The 25,100-nt window shown below is 37.0% G+C and overlaps 1 protein-coding gene across 3 annotated transcripts in view; it reads left to right on the forward strand.

Moving 5' to 3' along the window:
- NELL2 (neural EGFL like 2) overlaps positions 1-25,100 on the forward strand; it is a 319,702-nt gene that overhangs the window by 219,702 nt on the left and 74,900 nt on the right. For all 3 annotated transcript variants that reach the window (XM_077870366.1, XM_077870365.1, XM_077870367.1), the window contains 2 exons: positions 1,377-1,499; positions 4,857-4,952. In XM_077870366.1, coding sequence (XP_077726492.1) covers positions 1,377-1,499; positions 4,857-4,952 — 219 coding nt within the window. The remainder of the gene's footprint in view (positions 1-1,376; positions 1,500-4,856; positions 4,953-25,100) is intronic.

The raw sequence follows: 25,100 nt of genomic DNA on the forward strand, positions 1-25,100 counted from the left end.
ATTTTATTACAGAGCTATAGTTCAAACTATTATAACTTTGTGCTTAGATACAACACAGGGTATAAGATGTTAATCTTTATTTGAAAAAAAAATAGCATTCTATTTTAGTAGTTGAATGAAGTGATTTTAGTCTAATTCCAACATGCCCAAAGCAACTTTTTTCAAAGTTAGAGATACATTACTATTATAATATATTGTCTGGAATAATACATATATTGTCTAGAATACAGAGTTCTAAAACGAAGAGCAAATATATCTTTTTTGCTTTGATGATTTATTTCCTAGTGAATTAATAGCTCAGTTAATATAAGTGGATTAAAATATATTTTTAATTTTAGGTCTAAGTAGTATTTATGTAAGAGACCAAGTGATAAGTAGTGCCAGTAGGGATTTTGCTGAACTAGTTTGTATACATTTCCTCACTTACATTTCATTTCCTGCTCATCTGGATTTTGATGTCAGATCTGTTTTCTTTCTCATATTCGCTGCATTTATATTTTCCCCTGCATTTTATTCCCTGCATTTATATTTTTGCTGAACACTGAGCTAGAATTCCAACGTTACCTAATAACTCCTGTGAACTTGGGCAGGCGACTTATGTGCTCTGAGCCACTATTGACTCATTTTTAATATGGTCATAATGATATTGGTTCTGCCTCTCTCACAGGGGTGCTGGGAGAATCAGATGATTCAGTGCTTTCTGAAGTGTCAAGTTGCACACAGTGAAAGGAAGCATCATATTGATTGTATGTTTTAAAGTTTGCCTTTGCACATATCAAAAAGGCAAGTTGTCTTCTTTTACAGAACTCTGATGCATTCTTTGCAGAAGGAGAGAACTTCCTACGGAGATCAGATATTCTCCCGGTAGTTTGCGTGTGTCTCTGTGTCTGGAAGTAGGGGTGTAGGTGTTAACAGGTGTTAACTGCACCCTAACTCTCAGAGCTTCAACTCCATTTTCCTGCAGGCCAGGATTCATGAAGCAATACACTCTCACATCCTTCCCTAGCACCCTTTTCATGCTACAGGGTGAAAGGTTAGGGACCAGATTTATGTCATGAGAATAACAACCACAGCAACTGTATACAGTGGCTCTGGGATCCACTTCTGAGAATTATCCACACTCTTGCCTCTCTTCTTCTTCCATCCCTTCTTCCTCTTGGTCTTCTGTCCAAATCCTTTTGCATTCAAGGTTTGTGAGTGTATAAACTATGTATGCCTGTCCAGAAAAGTATGCAATACTTCAAAAAGAGGAGCTCTTCTTTAATATATACTTTGTGTAGGTCTGTGTTTGAAAGAACCAAGATGCAGGTACAGTTTAAAATGCAGTCTCTTTGAAAATCTAGCCTTGAGTAACAAGATGGTATTTCTCATTTCAGAACATGATGAGTGTATCACAAATCAGCACAACTGTGATGAAAATGCCTTATGCTTCAATACTGTTGGAGGACACAACTGTGTTTGCAAGCCAGGCTATACGGGGAATGGAACCACATGCAAAGGTAAAAGATTTAAACACTAGTGCCTGTTCCATTAGGGTAATGCAGTCCATCTTCACCCCACTCCGCTCCTCATCACCGTTATTTCCCTCCTGGGTACTTCCCGCAGCCACTGAGAGCTTTGCAGTGTGGCTCACAGTCTCCCTCCCGGGTTATGGTGGTGTTTAAGTGGCCAAACTGTTCAACGATATTGATTTGATGGTCCTTGACCTTCACCACTGTGGTTTCCGTCTCTCTTCTAGTCCAGCAGACCATACCCATAATCACGCTCCAGCACTATTGTACGGAACTGTTCCACATGTGAAATCTTAAACTTCAACTTTTTATTGTCTCTTTTTTAAGACTTTATTTATTTATTCATGAGAGACACACGGAGTGAGGCAGAGACATAGGCGGAGGGAGAAGCAGGCTCCATGCAGGGAGCCCGATGGGGGACTCAATCCCAGGACCCCGGGATCGCGGCCTGAGCCAAAGGCAGATGCTCAACCACTGAGCCACCCAGGCATCCCTCAGCTTTTTATCGCCTTACCCCAAGTCCTCCTGCTTCCAGTCTGCCCAATCTGTTCTTTCCATGACTCTTGTTCTTCAATCTCTCTGACCCTTCCTTTTCTTTCAATTTGCCAGTCTCCTCCCAGGTTCCAATACTAATTTTTCAATCTAAATGTGACAGCTGTATTTTTTTTGGCAGTGCAGTCAACCCATTTGTTCTACTACCAAAATCCACTTTGAAATATCTCTGTTGGGATCAGTCTGGCAGTTTTTCTTCTCTACTCTCTTTGGAGCTCTTGAGTACTAATTCACTGGGGATATTGGGCCTCTATGTTGTGGTTTTCCATTTTTTACTGGTTTGTCAGTACAAATCGGTAATTCTTTTAAAAGGCCTATGGAGCTCAGATTTTCATTTCCATCGGTGGATATTCCAGCAATCATGCACCACCATCCACTAATTTACTCTTTCACCAATGCCCTCTTTTCCTTCATCAAATGGGCTAGCCTCCTACTTCACAAGGGAAATAGAGGTTCTATTTTGCACAAATTCCCATGGGCTAAAGTCCATAGTCATTATTATGTCATATAGATTTTTCTTATTGTTTGTATAAAAACTACCCATTTCTCAAATACAAGTGCCCATTATCGTGGAGTTTGCTAAAAACAATGTGCTATGGGCAGCCCTGGTGGCTCAGCAGTTGAGTGCCGCCTTCAGCCCAGGGTGTGATCCTGGAGACCCGGGATCGAGTCCCATGTCAGGCTCCCTGCATGGAGCCTGCTTCTCTCTCTGCCTGTGTCTCTGCCTCTCTCTCTCTCTCTTTGTGTGTGTGTGTCTCTCACTAATGAATGAATAAAATCTTTAAAAAAAAAAAAAAAACAATGTGCTATGGCACTGTGTATGTTGGAGGTAGGAAATAACTAGGGATGGCCCATGAGCATTGGTCTTTTTTTTTTTTAAGATTTTATTTATTCATGAGAAACACAGAGAGGAGAGAGAGAGGTAGAGACACAGGCAGAGGGAGAAACAGGCTCCATGCAGGGAGCCTGACGTGGGACCCCCGGTCTCCAGGATCACGCCCTGGGCTGAAGGCGGAGCTAAACCGCTGAGCCACCTGGGCTGCCCTTTTTTTTTTTTTTTTTTTTTTTTTTTTTAATGAGCATTGGTCTTAAGATCTAGTCTCCAGTATTTCATTGGATGCAGGTATCAATGGGCCAGAGGATTACTCTGCTTTGTAGAAGTCTATGGGAATCTTTAGAGCATTATGAACAGGCCTGTTCACTTTAAGGTCTAAATCCCAAAAGATTTTGTCAGAGAAACTAGACAAGTCCTGAGAAAGACCAGACATTTAAAGTCCATTGCATAGGGTAACTGAACGCCTAGGACTTCCTCAAAGCCCCCAGATATGCTGAGAATTTGCAGGGGAAAAGGGTTAAGATTTCATCTGAGAGCCCAACTTCTCACTCTTATTTCTGTTAATGTGAAGAATAAAGCTTAGATCATAACGAACTCTTGCAACCATGAGCAGATGCAGACAGGTAATTCTAATCTTTGAAGGAAGGAGAACTTTCATGGGATCCAGAATTTCTGCTCGAAGTTCAGACTATAGGTTGCTTGAATAAAGATGCTCCAGTTCATGTGTGTATCCTGCTGGGAAGGTCAAACACTGAGAGATAAGTAGTGTAGATGTAGGATCTGAATCACTGAGTCCTGCGCTGTGTCCTTACACATCATTCCAAGGAAGATATACACACGGTTTCATAGATGGACCCTTTAATACTTACTTAGGAGGTTTACATTCTCAAACTCTTTGCAAATCCTTGGTCCCTAAGTAAGCTTTTTGTCTAGGATGAAGATAGATTAGGACCTACAGCCAGAAAAGCCAGATGGCTTCTATGTGCCCCTTGCTTTAACTCAGCACCAGAATCTCAGTTGTCTACATTTTACCACTCAGAGAAAGTTCACCCTAACTAAGGAGAGGAAGCACATGCCCAAAAACAAGAGAAAAAGCTTTTACCCCAGTGCCTGGAAAAAGCTGATCTAATTCATCCTTTAAAGACCTTGCCAGGCTGAGGGAATGGCCCCTGAGAACAAGCTTCAAGTGGAAAGAGAAGCATCTCAGGGTACTTAGTCTTACCCATCTTGTTTTTCTCACCTGCTTTGAATCATGCAGCACATCTCAAAAGATCACCTTGCCATGGCTAGATCTTGGCTCCTTTTCCTAATCATAGGAAAATTTCCCTCACTCACAAACCCATTGTAATACAACAGGCTTTTCAGTGCCTTTGCTCTTGATCCTGGATCCTGACGTGTTCTCAGCAGAGGAATCCAAGGCTCCTTCTGAGACCACTACAGCAAACTCTTACCATTGGCCAGTTCATCACTGGACTGATTTAGAGCTTTGTGAAAGATGGGACATTTCTCTAACACTTGGCACATCGGCCAGTGTAGAATGATCAGAGTCTCATAGGAGTCGATCATTGCCTATTTCTTTATCTCAGGCTCTAGATGGTAGTTTGCCCCTCGGGAAAACTCTAGGATAGTTGCCATTTTTTAATGTCAAGCCAGGCTATTACAATGAGATGCAACTCTAATTCTCATGTCTTCCTGTTATGTGAAGTTAGTCTTTTGTTAAAAGAAAAGGTAGTGTTTTATTCTCAGGTGAAATATTTCTGTAATTTTGAAAAGAGTACTGTTTTACAAAATGGGTTGAAGTTTCTTACCTTTGTGGAAAATCTTCTATGAATTTGAAATTATAATAGCATATATAATTTGATGTCCGCATCTCCAAAGGAATAAAGGAAAAGTTGGGTTTGGAGTACCTTGAACTACACCTTGAAAATGCTAAAGTCATGTATCTGAATTATTTTTAGCATTTTGCAAAGATGGCTGTAGAAATGGAGGAGCTTGTATTGCTGCTAATGTGTGTGCCTGCCCGCAAGGCTTCACCGGGCCCAGCTGTGAAACGGGTAAGAATATCATTGCATCTTCTAGGAAATGAATTTTTACGCCTATGTATAAAGTAATCCATGAGGAAAATAATGTTTCAAGTTTCAAATGGCTCTCAAAGCATGGCACGATTAATAAGGAAGCGCTGGGAGGGAGGAGGTGGGAACTTTCAGTGATGCGTACTCACTGGGCATTTTCCCAGAGTCATTCTATGGAGGTTTTGCAGCTATAATGACTAGGAGAATATTGAACTTTTAAAGAAAGATATGTGGGATTGGGCAGGATTTTGTGACTTCATACTTCATTTTACTCATTGGGAGCCCATTTTTCCCAGAATCTGGATGACTATATTAAAGCATAGAGTTCAAGTTTATGGCCAGCTCACTTCCTAGGACATACTACTTCCTGCATCCACATTTGAGAATTTTTAATGTTTTTGCCTGGCTCATTCAATATTCATTCATTGTTATTTATTTACAAAATATTTGAAGTTTTCTACTTTCTAATTTCCTCATCCAAGTTCATTCTGAACTCGCTCTTTCTGATGGATACTAATATTAGAAACATAGATATATATGTATTATATATTGCATAATATATATAATTGTACAGTCTGCATATATCTTATGACCCACGCTAAGATATTTTGTCAATTGAAAACACACCATGAGAATATTAGCTCTTAAATTAAAATCAGGTTGATAGTAGTTTTGATTGCTTTGGGTTAGTGGGTTCTAATAGTAGATAACCTCAAAAATTCCATTATTCTCCCAAAGAGAAAGCTGCTGCCTCTAGTGATTGCTGATTGCCATCTTACATTACTTTCCATAAATCTCTATATAATAGATATGGTGCATGTCCTCACTCCACTTACAGAGTCATCTGGTTTAATAAAATGCTGACAGATAAGAATGTGAGACAGAAAGTGTTTGGACCATTTGGGAAGTGAAAATTTCCCTGAATAGGTCTTGTCACTGTGCACAGAAGGATGCCCACAGAAGGGCTTGCATCACTAGATTATTTCTGTCTATAAGTACCTCTAAGCGATATTCTTCAAACTTCAGTGACTATTTGGTTACAAAGGTCTCTAATAGAAAATGGATAGTGGCCATATTGGAAATGCAAGATTCTTAAGGGACTCATTTCCTAAATCAGGAGTTCCAAACCCATTATGCATGTGACTCACCCAGAAGGCTTGTTAAAACTTGTTAAAAATACAGAATTCTAGTAATTAACTATCGTAGGATTTACTAGGTCAAAATCAGGCACTTCTAGTGCAGCGGTTCTGCAATGTTTCTATGCCGTGGCCTCCATCAGTACACCCAAACACATCAAGGTACACTGTGGTCCTCCTCCTGCATGTGTGTGGTGAATGTTTCCTGAATATGGTATTTGGTGCTGTTTCTAGTATAGAGTCTGGATACAGAAATACTGGCTTTTTCAGGACATCTCCATAGTGTGTAATTTTGAAATAAAGGCTGTCCCAGAACATCTGAGATGAATAATGGCCATGCCTAATTCTGCATATCATTCTTCCACTAGAAAAAAATGTTTCATATGAGAGTGTGAAAGTCTGAAATGGAATAAGATTGATCTTAGCAATGTAAAATTTAAAACTAGGGAGTTAAAAATAACCCAATAAATATTTAACTTTTTCTAATTATCTTTGAACGTTCAGTCTATATGAAGGCAATCCCAGACTTCCTCTAAGTAACTGAATATAGCAGCCAAGAGCTTCGAGGACAGAACACATGTGGGTTCAAAATCTAGTCCTACCATTTACTTTTTATATGGCCTTTGGGCAAGTTGCATAACTTCTCAGTCCCTTGTACTATCTATATATCACCTTACTCTTCACAAGTCTCTTTCAAGATAGGTATTACCTCCATTTGTAAACAAAAATATTGGGTTCAGAATGATGAGTTTTTTTTTGGAAGGCTGTAGAGTTAACAGCTGAATACAAAGGTCTTTCTACTTCTAAAGGCAGGTTTTGTTTTTGTTTTTGTTTTTGTTTTAATCTATATCAGTGTTTTTCAAAGTTTCTTCTGAAGTCTTTCTACTGCCAGGAGAGAAAATGTCTTCACTCAGGGCCATCCTGAAAAGGCCCACCACAAGGGTACATAGCATTTCTTCAAAAACTCATGTTAAAAAAAAAAAAAAAAAAACTCATGTTTTTCCCTAAAAATTCATTCATTTCTATTCCATAATATATGAAAATATTTAACTTACTTAGTACCGTTGAGTTAAGTTGGTGCTTTAAGACATGGGTAATAGTTTGTCTCTGTCTTCTAGCATCTCCTGGCCTAATACCACATTTCACTATTTAAGAAGCAAGGCATTCCAGTCTCCTTCCTGAGGAGTTGTAATGATAATATTTGCCTCAAAGTATCTGTCCGAGTTATTACTCCAGGTTAGATCCTAATGTCCCTTCTAGCACCATCACTTTCGTTGACATAGTTATAGACAGAAGTTGTGCCTTTTAAAAAATAAATTTAGAGGAGAACCACATGAAATAATCTGTTCACCCATTTATTCAACAAACATTTATTTAGCATCTTTTATATGCTGAGCACTGATCTAGAAACAGGGTCTAGCAGTGAACAAAACTGAGGTCTTATCTGCATGGAAATTATATTCCAGTTGAGTTAGAGGGTCTAAAGTAGGAAAGTGAATAAATACATAAAATGCTATAGATATTTTAGGGTAATATAGTTGCTGTAATAGGTAATATAGTTGCTGTAAAGAAAACTAAAGGAGATAGTGTAAAATTATTTTTATTAACCTATGGCTCTTACATATGAGAGGTATTGTTATTATTGGTATTTACTTCATTAATAAAGGTAACTAACATCAGGTTCTAGATCAAGTCACAAAATCTCAGTGACTATTACAAAAAGTGTTTGCTCACTCGCATCTCAGTTTGATATGTCAAATATGGTGGTGGGGAGGGTTCAGGGGCATTATGATTAGGCCTGCTTAAGCCAGGCTCCTGGCTGTTGCCATTTGATGAAGAAGTCATGCCCAGCACAGACATTTTATTGCCACGGAGAAGAGGACCGCAGAGAAAGCATGGAGAATATACCCCAACTGGTACCGCCTCAGACGAGAAATGACATACATGTCCCTTCCTCTCACATACCATTGGTAAGAACTCATCACATGGACTTGAGGGGATTGAAAAATGTAGTTGAGCTGAATATCCAGGAAAATTAAACTGGTTCGTGATTATTAGGCCAGTTTTTTGCCATATCTTCTGGCTAGCATTGCTGGTACTATTTAAACAATCAAACCATTTTTTAACATTGTCTCATCTAATCAGGTGGAAGAACTGAGTTACTTCCTTTTCAACCACTGCCTTCTTTCCACCTCTGGTGGGGATCCTTAACTTGGAATTTCTGAACCTCTGCAGGTCTCTGGATGGACTTTGGGGGTCCATGAAGTCCCTGAATATTTATGTATGTGTATATTTTTCTGCAGAAAGAATTCAGAGCTTTTAAAGATAGCATAGGAGTTCTATAATTTCTAAATAGTTAAAACCACTAGGAATAGAATATTCCATGATTTATAAGGAGAACTTCCACCACCTGTGGAAGGTGATCCAGATGCAAATATCCAGTATCTTCTAGTATGTTTCTTTGGGGCTTAAATCTCAAGACCCCACACTGAACACATCATTTCAATGACTCTTGGCTTACCTCTTCTCCCTCTTCTATTAACAAACCCTGGTTCTTCACTTCTAGTCTTTATTTACCAAGTTTCGTTGGCCAGTGAAGAAAGAATCACCCACCTCTTATCCCCTTTCATCTTCCATCAAGTCCTTTTGATTCTCTTCACTAGGGTCTATTTCTTTGCCTTCTGGCTGGTACTTCAGTAGTTTGGGGCTCTCGGGTATATCTCTCTCCAGTCAATTCTCCATAGAGTATCTGAGCACAAATATCTGACCTCACATTTCTTCACATGACCTGTATGGCCCTTCAAGATTTGTCTCCTGATTATCTACCCAGCTTTCACCCTCTTGTCTTTCCGTCTCTTCACCTCATTTACAGCCCTAGGCGTTGAGTCTCATGGGGGTGAAGTATGTATCTTGTTCATTTATGAATCTTCAAAACATATTGGTGAATAAATAAAGACATACATGAGTGGCCAATTAAATGAGGAGGTAAAAGATGATGTGGCTGCATACATATTTGCTGGACTTTATTGTACATTGGTTTAAAGAGGCCTTCAGGGTCATCTGGTCCTAAACTTTCATATGGCAGATGACATAATCGAGGCACAGAAGGGTGAAGTGACTTATATAAGGTGTTTCATTATAGATACTGATCTGCAATTTAGAACTCAGGTCTCTGATTCAAAGTCTAGTGTTTCTCTTTTCCTTCCTTCCTTCCTCCCTTCCTTCCTTCTTCCTTCCTTCCTTCCTTTTCCCCCCTTCCTTCCTTCCTCCTTCCCTCCCTCCTTCCCTCCCTCCCTCCCTCCCTCCTTCCTTCCTTCCTTCCTTCCTTCCTTGCTTCCTTCCTTCCTTCCTTCTTTCCTTCCTTCCTTCCTTTGTCCCTTCCTTCCTATTCCATGCTATATGATCTGGAATTTATCCAATTACCTCTCATGAGGTCTGTTCTTTTTGTTTTCCCCACCCCTTCAACTGCCAAATAATTCTGTTGTCTTCATCAGTGAAGACCACAGCAGCTTTTCTCTCCCAAGGTAGAGAAAGCATCAAGACTGTCAAGATTTTATCTAAATTTTGGCCTGCTAGAGCTAGATGGTGCCTGATAGCTTAGAAAAGAGACTAATTCCTGGCCCCAGTGGCCCTCTGTTGAGCCCTCACAATGGTATTGCTGAGCAGGAAGTAATAGGATTTACTAATTTCTTGAAAGACAATCTTAATGTGCATGACATTTACCAACCCTTGTTACTCTGTTGAGGTCCCCCTAGCCCCCCTCCCTAATTTATTGAGTCTATTTATAAATTATCTTACTGAAATGGTTGAATCCTTTTACCAACTTCACAAAGAGGCTGCTATGTGTATTTTCTACTGAGCAAAATTAATTTTTCATGGCCTTCTTTTTTAGCCACTGTGTAAAATCACCCACATGTACAGCATAACTTCATTTTTAATTAAACATCCTAATATTCTATCAGGTGTTTAACTTGGATTTAGCAGGGTGATTATTTCTTGGATAACTCAATAAAATGTATTAGAAATCTCTATGCAGAGGTTTCACAGCTCTCTCATTGCCATCCTGTATTTGTTACACAATCACTAAACCTCAGCAAACATGTGTCTGATGACCTCATTAAATATGCAAAGCTGTCTTAGTATACTAAAAGTAAATCTTTTAGTCATGATTTACAGCATAACTCAAAGAGATGTGACAGTCCCCTATAAGTAACTGCCGACTTAAATCAAATTAAAATGTTTATAACTGGGGAAAAGTTGGGATCAAATGGCAATGCTAAAAAAGATAGGCTGTAATAGCAAAGAAGAGAAGATTAGACATTTTGGTGATAAATGGCTTCTTTTTTTTTCTGTGTGTAAAATAATGGGTTTCTTTGCCACAGATCAAAACATGGAGATGAGATTTTAATTATTTTTAGTGAGTAGTTAAATGAATATAAATTCAGGTTGCATTCCTAAGTGTTTATGTAGCTTTTTAATATCTGTAGTTTCAAAATGATAAAATTAAGCATGAGGCATATATGAATGTTGCTTTACTTCAAAGGTAACTATAAACTGCTGGAGGTTGATTGATTTTTAAAAGTCTACATTATTACTGTTATAGTGTAGGTAATCAAAAATCCGTTAATTCATTTATAGTAACAAAGTTATTTTGTTAGTTGTATGTACAGTTAGCATTTATTATTAATGTCAAATTGTGTTATATTTCCTGATATGGTTAAATTAGCACATTTTTCACCATTAAAGGAATATATTGATTCAATTTCATGATCATGTAGCTTTCTTTTAAAGGAATATTTTTCAGAAGCTTACATTATTTTATATCATTTCACATAGGAAGAAAAAAACTTCAAAGCAAGAGAAAATTCAAAACATTTCTGGTATAGCATACTTTTTTTTTTTTTTTTAACCAAGATGATTCAAAGCAAAATTCCATCACCAAATGTGTATCTTTTTGTGGGAGGACAATTTTAGGAAGAATTTTGAGATAATATGGTTAATAAGGAAAGAAAAACTTTAGATACCTTTGTTTTATCAATACAGGTGATGGTTTTTAGTATTATTTCGAATTCATTTTTTTCTAGCTAAACAAATACAAATTTTATATGCAAAAAAACTATTCAATAAACTTTATTGTAATAAAGAAAACCCAGGATGAAGGAAGTTCAGCTTCTGATCCTTCACGGTGTCTATTGAAGTCACTTTTCCAGATTTGAATTTCTGAAGGGGAGAGACAAGACTCAGAGCTGATCATTTGGTGGTTTTCATAATGTGGGATCCTATACCCATGGACGGATCTGTTACCTTGCTTAAGATAGACTCTCCAGTCATACTTCTTGAGATGCTTCTGGTCTTTAAACCTGCTATCTAATGATAAAAGTGATTGAATCATATTTGATGAATGAGTGTGTTTTAATGAACCTTGGATAAATTAGGGATTTAGATCTCAATGTGATATTTTTTAAAAAAAAAAAGGAGAAGAAACCAAAGAACTCTCACTGAAGGCTTTTTGACCATGTACTGAGTATGAATTAACTTGGGTATTTAATATCTATCTTCTCTTTATGTAGGCAATCCTTAACCTTTTCAAAATAACCCTTGAATTGATTAATATTATGCCAAACCCTGAGCTTCCTGGAAGCACTTAACATAGTGGTTTAGAATATTAAAAACTGAAGTCAGAGACACATGAATCGGCATGAGTCCTAGCTCTACTGTTGACTAGCTGTGTGATCTATTCTGTTATTTCATTTTTCTATGTCTTAATTTTTGTATATATGAAATGGATGATAATATCTATCTCATGGGTTTATTCTAGAAATTAAATAATGTAAGCAAGGCATACAGCATCATTCTGGAATGTGATAAGTACTCAATAAATGATATCTGATGTGATTGTATTATACATTTTAAGTAAAATTTTATGTATAGAACTGTTTGAAGCTTTGGAATCCATTGCATTAGCTGGAGATACCCTGAGATATTATAAATAAGGGTTAGGATTAAGAAACAATTCTAGTTTTCTTGATTCACTTATAAACCAACTTTAAGTATAGTTTTACTAATTTAGCAATTTGCGTTCTTTACACTTACTTAAAATTGCTTTATTTTGATTCCAATGCATATCTTAAAAATTAATGTTTTATGGAAATCTAAGTCTTTGTACTATTCAAAAAGTAGTTAAAAGTTCTTAGTGTTAAATCTCAAAGTCATTTTTCCAAGTCCTTCAGGTTAATTGGAAAAAATCTTACTCTTTCCATGTATCAGTCATGTATAATAGATAACAATTCTGATGGGGAAATATTTCAGACTCTTTTATTGTAAGGCCTACCTAATTAACATTGGAAATGAGTACATATCATGGAGTTAATATAAGGGGAAAAAATAACTTCAAGCTGTTAGAGGGCAGTTCTCCAAGAAAAAAAGCCTAATGGAATTATTTGGGAATTTGGAAAAGATCTTCAGTTTTGCTTTAAAAATATTGATAATTTTTTTCAGTGAGTCAATTATGAATATAACATATTATAATATACCCTTGAATTCCTAAGATTCATTCCCCCTTCTTATTTTTTATTACTCAAAACAAACCAAATAAAGTTATTTTTATATTTTTAGTTGCTATTATTCTAAAATTAATCAACTGATAGTTCGTTAAGAATTTCAACAAGTAGTATATGCACATAGTATAAAATTTAAAAGGACAAAGAGCATATAATGAAAAGTAAATTTTCTTTATACCCTTTTACCAATGATTGCTTCTTCCTACACTTAACAATATATCTTGGAACTCATACTATCACTCATTAGACAGAGTGATTTAAATAAGAAAGCCAGTCTTATCAGAGCAGATTTTAATCTGTACCTCTGTGGTTGCCAATAAGAATCCACATTTTGGGGACCAGATCTTTCTCTTCCTTTGGGCAACCCCATACTTTGATTGGAAATGTTCTGTAATTTTCTTATTCATAAATTCCAAATTTTTTTACATAGATAAACTGATGAACTTTTATTCATTAGAAGTATGATAGTAGGACAGAATTCATATCCTGAGAAGACATGTGAACATGATAAAGACATGAAAGTTATCAGGGTCCTAGTCTTCTTTAATCCAGAATATCTCAAAGATACAACATTTAATTCACACTCAGATTATTTTTGCTTTTTGCATTCTCTTTCTACCTTCTGTGCTTTGTTTCTTTCTTCCTGAAGGACCTCCTTTAGTACCCTCTCAGGGTGGGTCTGTTAGTGGCAAACTCTCACTTTGGTCTGAAATGGGCTTTATGCCATTTTTACTCTTAGGTTAGTTAGGTGTCGATTTCTAGCTTGCTCTACCTCTAGAACACTGTGAAGGAGGTATCCCATTGCTTTTCAGGCCTCTGAGGCTTCTGTGTAGAAGTCGACTGTCAGTTCAATTGCAATTCATTTGAAAATCCTTTTTTGTCTAATTGCTTTTAAGATCACCTTTTCCCTGGGGTTTGTGGTTTCACAAATGCTTTGTGCCTGGAGTTGAATTTATATTTATTTATCTTGCCTGGGGATCCTTTAGATTATTGAATTGAAGGAATCATCTTTTTTATCCATTTTGGAAAACACAGTCCTTATCTCCTTAAGCATTGTTTCTCTCTCGTTCTCTTTATTCCTCCTCTTGGCTTTCCTCTTGGATATATGTAGGCTCTTATCTTTCTGTATTTCTTCAACTTTCTTTGGTATTTTCCATCTCTTTATCTCTCAGTGCTGTGCCCTTTGTGCTTTCTTCATATCTATCCCCTAGTCTATCAGTTATCTGCTCAGCTTTTCTAATCCTTTGTTTAGCTGATCCATTGATTTTTTTTTTTTTTTTTTTAGTTTAATAACTATCTTTTTCACTTCTAAGAGTACTCTTTTTCAAATTTTTGGTACTTTTCCCCTTTGTTCATAGCCTTGTGATTTTTCATTCCTTCTTTTATGTCTTTTAACAATTTTAAACATGCTTATTTACATTGTCATCTGTATCACATTGTTCTATCATCTGAGTTTAAGGGGATCTAAATCTGCCTTTTATTATGCTTGCTGACTATTGCCCCTGATGCAGTGTTTCCTCTTGTGTTTTGTGCTTTTGATGTCTACTGTTACCTTCATTGAAGATTTACCCGTAAAACCTGAGGTCTTTTCCCTCCAGAGAAATCTTGCTTTTGCCTCCCAGGTATGTAAGGAATATTACAATTGATGTTTGTGTCAATTTCCTTGCCAGGTAATATACACACTAGTGACAGAAATTGAAATCTCGTAACTCTTTAAGAGAAACGTTTTTTTCTCCCCACCTGAATATAGGCAAAAATAGTGTCTCCTCCTAATCTCTTGTGATAGTGGGTGTTTTGTGTGTGTGTTTCTATCCTATACTTAAACTCATGCAGAACTGTTCAAGGAAGTCTTAGACCTTGTATGGGACCAGGTCCTCTCTGCTCTCACATGTGAGAGTCCAGATCTGGTGTTCAGCTTCCTCATGAGCTATATAGGAATTTCCATTTTTTTAAATGAGCTGACTTATGAATTTAATATAATATATTTTTAAGCCATGTGTTTGTAGAAAGGTTTTCAGGTTATGCAGTTCTCAATATTGCTGGAATTAGAAAGAAAGTTATGTAAGTATGATATTGTTGATGCTGCTGGGAGTGAGAAATTCTAGTCACTCATAAATCTGCAGTGAGGGGAAATGCATGGTGGTTATATGAATATGGGGTGGAATAAGGGGAGAAACGATGATAAGAGGACTAACTTTATGGAATTCAATAGGAATGGAGCTGGGATGTGGCTGCTTCTTTCTCTTCCCTAAATTTCTGATGTTCCTGAGAAGAGTCTATACTTTTTCCTAAAGGGTCCTCATCAATGGTTAGTCTCCATTTCATTCTTCATGTAAGCTTTGTGGAAGAAGCCACTGAGATATATACTTTTTTTCATAACAATCATCTTTATCTGCTTATTGGTGACTGTTTTGGGGGGCCCCTAGGTGGTGCAGTCAGTTAAGCCTCCAACTTTTGGTTTTGGTTCAGATTGTATTCCCAGGGTCATGAGATGGAGCCCCACATCAGCCTCTGTGCTCAGTGCAGAGTGTGCTTGAGATTCTCTCCCCTCCCCACTTGTGCTCTCTCTCTAAAATAAATAAATCTTTAAAAAAAAAACTCACTGTTTTTTGAGAGACTACAATATATTCTAGGTAATTTTTTAAAGATTTAAATGAAAATATGGTCTACAAGGGTTAAACATCAAAATGGGTATAGAGTCAAGTCAAAGAAGTGAATCAGATTTACAAATAACATGATTTGTGGAGGGTAGTTAATAGGACAGAAGACAGAACAAAGATCCAAAGTTATTCAGATTCCAGGAACAATGGGATTAAATTAACACTATGACATGTAACACACGTATGAAAGTACCTTCTGTAGTCGTCCTGTCCATTAAGACTACACTGCTTCTACTAGTATTTTATTTTTAGATTCCTAATTCTTATCTCTTACATCTTGGATCTATGTTCATTATGTCTTTCGCCATACCCTTGTTTTTCTTCTTTTCCTCGGTTGCCTTCCCCTCCTCCCCTTTTACTTGGTCCCTCCCACTGGAGCATGGGCTCCTTGAGAGTCGAGGTGAAACCTACAATTTTGTCTTTCTCATAGGACTTAGCATCACATTTTACATCTAGTAGGCAGGCAATGAATATTAATGAAATATAAGTGCACCTTTGCCTTTGGGTTAAAAAAACAATTATACAAGATAGAGAACTTTAATAGTTTCATGCTTTACTTGACTGCTGATTCCAAGCATGATCCAAAGTAAAATGCATATTTAGCCTGTGCTAGTACAGAGTATACAAAACAATATAAGTAATAGTCTCCCTGAATTCTATACACTTAATCCACAATGGGATGTTGTGTTCACTTTGGCCAACAGATTTTAAGAGGTTACTGGCAAATGGGAGTGTGATCAGGGAAAAGTTAGCTGGGAGATGGAAGTTGTTGTGGATAGTAGAAGAGGATAGTTGAATAAACCTGAATAAACCAAGAACCGAAATAAAGAAGAAAACTAAAAGGCAGCATGAAAATACCCTCAAATACACGAAGGGCTAAACTAGTGTGAGGGTTTTGAATTAGGTTCTTGTGTAGCTCTAGTGTGTGCAAAACTAGTAAATTAACCAGCAGCTTCAAGTAAATATGCTGATCACAAGAACCAGATGAAAATGGGACGCACCAGCCTGCATGTTCAAATAGAATCTAGATGACCAGATGTTAGGAAACATAGGGCCCATGGGATTTACCCACCGGATCTAGATGGCCTAGTTTGTGGAGGTAATCTAGGACTCTTGTTTCAATTTTTCATAATAGTAGCTATTTTAAACTGTATGTCTAAGGATACTTCCTTTAATAATAAAGAGGTAGTGTAGCTTGATATTTAAGAATTTGAGAAGGGGCTGCGAAGATGACTCTCTAGGTATAATTACAAGCTCTCCCACTGACTGCCTTTGTGGACTGGGACAAATCACTTAATTTTGTGTGTCTCAGTTTCTTTGTTTTAAAATGGAATGATAAGAATACCTATTTTATTGCATTATTGAGGAGACGAGTCAACAGAAGTGGTTCAGTAAATGTTAGCTATTATTAGGACCTCATTCCTAATCCCTACGATAACCCTTTATAGTTATTATCACCTGCTGAGGAAACTGAGGTTCACAGAGATTAAATAATTTGCTCTGGGCTGTATAGTCAGTGAAGTGAGGAAAAGGAATCATGCCCAGGGCTGATGAATTAATCTGCCCTCTATCTGCTCTGATATTTGGCCTCCACTGCATCATAAAGATGATTAAATGCCTTTGAAATGGCAGCAAACTTTATGGAATAAAGGTGCCAAATTATCTAAATTAAACATTTATTAAGCTCCTGTGCACGCACAGCACAACGTGACATGTATGAAGATGCAGAAAGTAAAATGCAGTTATTCTCTCTTGGGAGTTTTTATCTCTGGCTGATGCCCAGGGGAGCATTTTATCTAAATAACCAAGAAAGAACAGGTGGGTTCAAAAATAATAGTAATACCTTTTAAGTGATTGCTAACTACTAATCTTGTCTGGTATAGTAACCCCAGAAGAAATTGCTCTTCAAAAGAATGAATTCTGGAGCTGTAATCCCAGCAGCTGTAATTTACAGGGGAAGCCTTCATGATAAACTCCTACTGGTGGGACCTAGGAGGCAAGCAAACAGCTGATTAAATGTGTGAAAAGTACACTCTCAAGTGTTAGACAGGATTTTCATTGCCGATTTTTCTCAATATTCATGTCTGAGGATAATTATAAGACTGAATAGGAATGAACTTGGACCTCCTGTTTAATAGAAATCCTTAACAAAACAAGTTAAACAAATTCTCTGATATTCTTAGTCTTTTAAGATGTGGAACTCTTTCTTGTCCTTCTTCGATGAGGTGTGTTTTCATTTGCTTTGAGCAGCCTTTTAAATATAAATCATTCACTCAAGCATGTTTTTATTCTTCAGATTTTAAAAGGCCCAACTCCAGTCTTAAAATTAACCTTAGCTTGTCCTTTTTATATGAAGCTGAGTAAATTTTTACTACTTCTTATCGTTCTCTTTAACAGTGTTTAATTCAAGGAAAAATAAAATCAGTTGACCATAATTGACATTTTTTGCTTGAAAATCAATCAATATAAATGGACTCTGTAAACATGAAAATTTATTATTCATTGTGATCTTCTTGGTTTTGAACATTTATAACCAAAAGAAATTAATTAAAACGTAGGTGACTATGAACAGCCCTAACGAAGCAAGAGTCAAGAGTAAGTTTCATATTACAGAATGCATAGCCTTTATTCAGTGAGTGATGGGAAGGAGGTTCTTTCCATAAATCATAAAACTTAATTATAAACCAAAGGGTGCTGAATCTGTTACGCAGATAACTGTACCCTACACTGCATGAAAGGCAAGATTAGTTAAGTGTCTAAAATCAGTAAGATGAGAATCAATCAGTTAATTTTAGTAGGAGCAAAATGGGGGAATTGTTAGATTTTCTTGGAATTATTAATAAATGTGTTATCTGAAATTAGATATTTATCTTCAAGTTTACATTCTTGAAAGGTAAGTATAAGCATACTTCATTTTACTGTGCTTTGCTTTACTGCACTTCACAGATACTGTATTTTTGCAAATTGAAGGTTTATGGCTATGTGGTGTCAAGCAAATGTATTGGCACCATTGTTCCAACAGCATTTCATCACTCTCTGGATCTGTGTCACATTTTGGTAGTTCTCATGATATTTCAAACTTTATCTTAATTATTATAATTGTTAGGGTGGTCTGTTATCAGTGATCTTTCGTGTTACTATTGTAATTGTTTTGGACCATCATGAATCGCCTCCATATAACACATCAAAATTAGTTGGTAAATATGTGTCCTGACTGCTCCACTGACCCAACCATTCCCTGATCTCCCTCTCCTTGGGCCTCCCCATTCCCTGAGATATAACAATATTGAAATTGGGCTAATTAATAATCCTACAGTGGCCTCTTATGTGTTCAGGTGAAAGAGCCACACCTATCTCACTTTAAATCAAAAACTAGAAATGATTAAGTTTAAATGATTAAGTTTAGTGAGGAAGTCATGTCAAAAACCAAGATAACTTAGCTTGAAAGCTAAGCCCCGTATGCCAAACAATCAAGTTGCAAATGCAAAGGAAAAGTTCTTGAAGGAAATTAGAAATACTCCTCTAGTGAATGCACAAATGATTTTTTTTAAAGTGAAAGTTTTCGTAATCTGGATGGATCATAACATAGACATAAAAGTGCAAGGTGAAGCAACAAGTGCAGATGGAGAAATACAAGTTATCCAAAAGAGCTAATTAAGGTAATTAATGAAGATGACTACACTAAACAGACTTTTAACGTTGAGGAAATAGCCTTTTCTATTGGAAGAAGATGCCATCTAAGATTTTCATAGCTAGAGAGGAGAAGTCAATGCCTTCCTTCAAAGCTTCAAAGATCAGACTAACTCTCACTAGCAGCTGATGCAGTTGATCACTTTAGGTTGAAGGTAATGCTTATTTTCCATTCCAAAACCCTAAAGCCCATAAAAATCATGCTAAATCTACTCCGCTTGTGCTCTGTAAATGAATAACAAAACCTGGATGACCGTATATCTGTTTACAACATGGTCTACTATTTTAAGGCCACTGTTAAGACATGCTTCTCAGAAAAATGGTTCCCCTCAAAATATTACTGCTCACTGATAATGCATCTAGTCATGCAGGAGTTTGGATGGAGACGTACAATAAGATTAATGTGGTTTTCATGCCTGCTAATACAGCACCCATTCTGCAGCCCATGCCTCAAGGAGTAATTTTGACTTTCAGGCCTTATTATTTAAGAAACACATTTTGGGAGGCTATAACTGCCACTGCCATAGATAGAGATTCCTCCAATGTACGTGGGCCAAGTAGATCGAAAGCCTTCTGGGAGGGAAGGCCATTAAGAACATTTGTAATTCATGGGGGTGGCCAAAATATCAACATGAATAAGAGTTTGGGAGAAGTAGATCCCAGCCCTCGTGAATGACTTTGAAGAGTGCAAAACTGTAGTGGAGGAAATAATTGCAGATGTATGGAAATAACAAAAGAATTAGAATTAGAAGTGGAGCCTGAAGATATGACTAAATCGCTGCAATCTTATAAAACCGTAGTGGATGAGGAGTTGCTGCTTATAGATGAGCAAAGAAAATGGTTTCTTGAAATGGAATCTACTCCTGGTGAACATGCTGTGAAGATTGTTGAAATGACAACAAAGGATTTAGAATATTTCTTAACCTTATTTAATAAAGTCGTGACCGACTTTGAGAAGAGTAACTACAGTTTTGAAAGAAGTTCTACTGTAGATAAAATGCCACCAAACCACATCACATGCTACAGAGAAATCATTCATGAAAGAATCAATATGGCAAACCTCATTGTTGTCTTATTTTAAGAAATTACCGCAACCACCCCAACCTTCTACAACCGCCACCCTAATCAGTCAGCAGCCATCAACATCAAGCAAAGACCCTTCACCAGCAAAAAGATTATGACTTGCTGAAAGTTCAGATGATTCGTATTTTTTAACAATAAAAAATTTTAATCAAGTTATGCACATTGATTTTTTTTAGACATGATGCCATTTCACACTTAATAGAGTATAGTGTAAACAAACTTTTATATGCACTGGGAAACCAAAAAATTCATTTGATTTACTTTATTATGATTTCCATTTTATTGCTGTGTCTGGAACCAAGACTGCATTATCTCCAAGTATGCCTATAGAAGGGAGATATTTGTTGTACTATACTTGTATTCATTGACTCTGTTTTTGTTTTTTTTTTTTTCCAGAAAAGTGTATTTTTTAATTCAAGTAACTGCAAATAGGAAAGTTGATGGGGAATGGGGATGCCCAGGCTAGGACACATAATGTCTACCTCCTCCCCAGCAGAACAGGTCTACACCCTCAATGGTCAGTGCAAATGCCCCCTTCCTCACTCTGCTGCAGTATCCTAGGGGCAGGACCCCCACCTTCCCTGGGACAGGGGTATACATGTTCACCCTAGAGCTTACCCCTCTACTGGAATGGCTCTCTTGCAAATCACATATAACTTCTTAATCACTATTTTCAAAGTATTCATATTTCTTGAGCTTTGTGCAGCATTTGATATTACCAAAATGTTTCCAACAACACCCGTTTTCGTTGGTTTCTTTGACATGATATTTTCTCCAGACTCTAATATTGCAACAACGTCATGTACTAGGTGTTTCAACTCATATTTTTAAAGGAAAGGATAGAGAAATAAGTGAATTGCCCATGTGATAATAGATATCAAATTGAAGAGGTTGGAATTAGGGATGCCCAGATGGCTCAGTGAGCATCTGCCTTTGGCTCAGGGCACAATCCAGGGGTCCTGGGATCGAGTTCTGCATTGGGCTCCCATCAGGGAACCTGCTTCTCCCTCTGCCTGTGTCTCTGCTTCTCTCTGTGTGTCTCTCATGAATAAATAAGTAAAATCTTAAAAAAAAGAAGAAGAAGAAGAAAAAGAAAAGAAGAAGAAGAAAAGAAGAAGAAAAAGAGAAGAAGAAGAAAAGAAGAAGAAGAAAAAGAGAAGAAGAAGAAAAGAAGAAGAAGAAAAAAAGAAGAAGGAGAAGAGGAGGAGGAGGAGGAAGAGGAAGAAGAAGAAAGAAGAAGAAGAAGAAGAAGAAGAAGAAGAAGAAGAAGAAGAAGAAGAAGTAGTAGTAGTAGTAGTAGTAGTAGTTGAAGTTGGAAGTAAACACAGGGCAGTGTAAATCCAAAGCCCATCTGTAAAACACTACATGGTATCAACATGGCAGCTTCTATACAGGTGAACTTTAATTGCTGTTACTTTCTGCCTGTCTGAGTGCCTTTGTTCATATTTTTTCTTCTTCTTCTCATCTCCTGAATGTGGAGATTAAATTGCACACTTGATCATCTCTTTTCTTTCTTAATACTATCTCCTAAGTGGTGCTCAGCCACCCCTAAGTCTTCAAAAGGAGTCATCCTGTCCAGATAGCTGCACAGCTTAACTTCCAAATCCCAAGGGGCTGCAGGTTATTGTCACTTGGACATTTTACACTACAACCTGCTTGTATTACCTGCATCCTGAATGCTTTCCTTTCTCCATGTTGGAATCACCCAGGCATGAAACTCCACCATCTCCTTTCATTTCCTTCCTTTCCCTCAGAGCAACAGCAGTACAAATAGTGTGTAGCAAAAGTGTAACCAAAGTTTTGAGGAGTATGGAGGAGGGCCAAAGGACAAAGAAGAGGAAAAAACTAAACTAGAGGTCCCATTTTAAAAAAAAATGCTTTGGCTGTTTCTTGCTACAGAGTCAGAGGCAGATTTTCCATTAAGCTAATGAAGTTTAAGCTTCTGCTCTACTCATCTGATCATGCTTCTTCAAAAACATAAGAGGGCAGCCTGGGTGGCTCAGTGGTTTAGCTCCGCCTTCAGCCCAGGGTGTGATCCTGGAGACCTGGGATCGAGTCCCACATTGGGCTCTCTGCATGGAGCCTGCTTCTCCCTCTGCCTGTCTCTCTCTCTCTCTCTCTCTCTCTGTCTCTCATGAATAAATAAATAAATAAATAAAATATCTCTCTCTCTCTGTGTGTCTCTCATGAATACATAAATAAAAAAAAATAAAATAAAAAAAATAATAATAATAAAATAAATAAATAAATAAATAAATAAATAAATAAATAAATAAATAAAATCTTAAAAAAAAAAAACATAGGAGACCTAGCAATGTCCCCACCTGGCCATATATTTTTATAAAATTTGCAGTATATATTTTGGTAATCTCTTTGTCCTGAAAGGGTCCTCGAAATTATATCCGCTTCTGGTCCTATAGATTCACTCCTGTACAAAGTTAATTCTTTTTTTCTTTTTAAAGATTTTATTTATTTATTCATGAGAGAGAGAGAGAGAGAGAGGCAGAGACACAGGCAGAAGGAGAAGCAGGCTTCCTGCAGGGAGCCCCATGTGGGACTCAGTCCCGGGTCTCCAGGATCAGGCCCTGGACTGAAGGTGGCGCTAAACCATTGAACCACCAGGGCTGCCCTACAAAGTTAATTCTTACCAGGCAAGACATCTCCCACTTTAAAGCCCTGGCATATTTACATTCTCTCTAGACTCTCCTTTTCCTGAGACTCTAATTTCTCTTCCTGTAGCTCTTGGTTTGAAACCTTTAAATTCCTCTCTTTTTCTCTCTCCTCCTACACATCCGGTTCCCCTATTCCCTCCTCCCCCCTCATGCTCTGGAAGGAGAGGAAGCATCAGCTCTCATGATGCTTCCTCAAAGAGGAAGATGCTTACCCAAAGAGGTCATCAAGTTGATATTTTCCTAAACCAAGACTTTTTCCTCTATTATAACATGCTACTCTCATATTATGTAAAAAATGACTTCACTTATAATTTTGAATTACTTTTTAAAATTCCTGACACATCAGCTGGTCATTATTGAAAACTCACCATATGCTAAACGTGGTGCTAATTGCTTTACATTTATTAACTCATTTTAATCATAAAAACTATACTCTGAGGCAGTTATAATTATTTCCAATAAAAAACCAATGCTTAATAAAGTTAAATAACATGTTCAAGGTCACATAGTAGGCATATGGTATGCTCTTAATTTAGACTGTCACCTCTAAGCCCAAATGTGTGCTTGTAACCCCTTTTCCATTTTATTATCCAGATACCACTCTTCTCTGAAACTCTCCTTGTTCTGTCCAACCAGAAGTATTCCTGCTTTGCTCTAAATAATCATGTTTGGGCCAGATTTATTCTACTCCTCTCAAATTACCTTGTATTGTTATTAATCTTAAAATACAAGAACGTTATCTTAAACTCTTTTGGAGCTCATTCCGTGCTTCATGGAAATCAATCCAGTAATTCATGGAACGGCTAAAAAAACAAGTTGGATAAAGGAGATAACCATTATGAAATTCATAAACAGGGTACTTAATTCTGCTGAAAGGCAAATCATTTGACATCTTAAGCAGTATATTAAATATATGGCTTTTATCTCTTAAGTGATGAACCTGGCTGCATTCTGGAATTGTATACTTGTGTTGGGCCATTCACAGGAACTCGAAAATGCAGCATGTCATCTTTCCAGATGGGTGATATTGGCTACAAGGAGGCATCCTTAGTTGATAGGGGAAATAACTATAAGCCTAGTTAGTGACTTACTAATGACAGCTCTCACTTGATTCTGAGATTTGCCTGTGGACACATATTACAAAAAAAGAATAATTGAGTACTGACATAGATTGGATTAAGGTGCATATGTTTAAAATTGTTAGTTATGAGTTTTACGGGCATTAATATGACTCAAGGAGGGGAGTATGAAGAGGGGGCAGGGAAATTTTCTCAGATGGAATCAGTATATGAACAGAATGAGATTGAAACTGAGCACCTATTATTTGAATGACTGAGATTCAATAGGAACAAGTATGGTATTTGGTAGATAGAAACAAATTGGCAATTTCTAGCATAAGAATGGGTCTGTGCAAATATTCTGTGAGGAGAACTTAAACAGGCATTCTGGTGAAGAGATTTTGATGTGCTTTTGTTATCACAAACAAAATCAAGAAGAATACTTAAGAGTAACCTTAAAGGATGTACATTTAGTCTACATTGCTTAAAAGCAGTGCTTCTTTGCACTTGGAAAGATGGCCTGTAATAAACTTTTTTATTTTTGTATGAATTTAAATGCCATAAAAGACATATCATGGTGTCTAGCAGTTTTTTTCTCACTGAACTGACAGAAATAAGCATCTATTGTAGTGTAAGGCTGGTCGTCAAAAGAGTTTTTAAAATGTAGGCAGACCAACACGATCAAAGGTGTGAGCTTTGGAATCAGGATGCTGAAGTTCATTCTCCCAGTTTTAGCACTTATAGGGTATGTGGGACTTGAGTGAGTGACTCCATTTTCTTTTCTTCTCCCAGCTTTATTGAGAAATAATTTTGTGCTACAACATGTTACCATCAAAATTATTAGGATAGAAGGGTTATTTTTTGAAGGGAGTTAGAATAGCAACCCTTTTGGAGAGCAAGGATTTTGCCCAATTTCTTCCCACTATACTCCCAGGACAATGCCTTGCACAAAGTACCTAGAACAGTCCTGACGCAAAGTAGGTGCTCAGCACACATGTGTGAAATGACTAAAAGCATAACCATCTCACATGCAATACACATGAACAACTATCCCTCATCTAAAACACTAGTTGTTGAATGAGATGCTGAAATAAGCATTTTAAATATAAAGTTACTTTAGTTGCCCTTAATTAGAATGCAATGAGATTAAAATAAGCATGATTATTACCAATAAACAGTAGCACCTTATAAATAAAAAGTGTAATAATCACTTAAACCCATTAAATGTATATTATTTTATATATGTCCTCATAGCTTGGTAAAGGGAATGA

This window comes from Canis aureus, chromosome 25 (assembly GCF_053574225.1).
Source record: "Canis aureus isolate CA01 chromosome 25, VMU_Caureus_v.1.0, whole genome shotgun sequence".
Classification (NCBI taxonomy): Eukaryota; Metazoa; Chordata; class Mammalia; order Carnivora; family Canidae; genus Canis; species Canis aureus.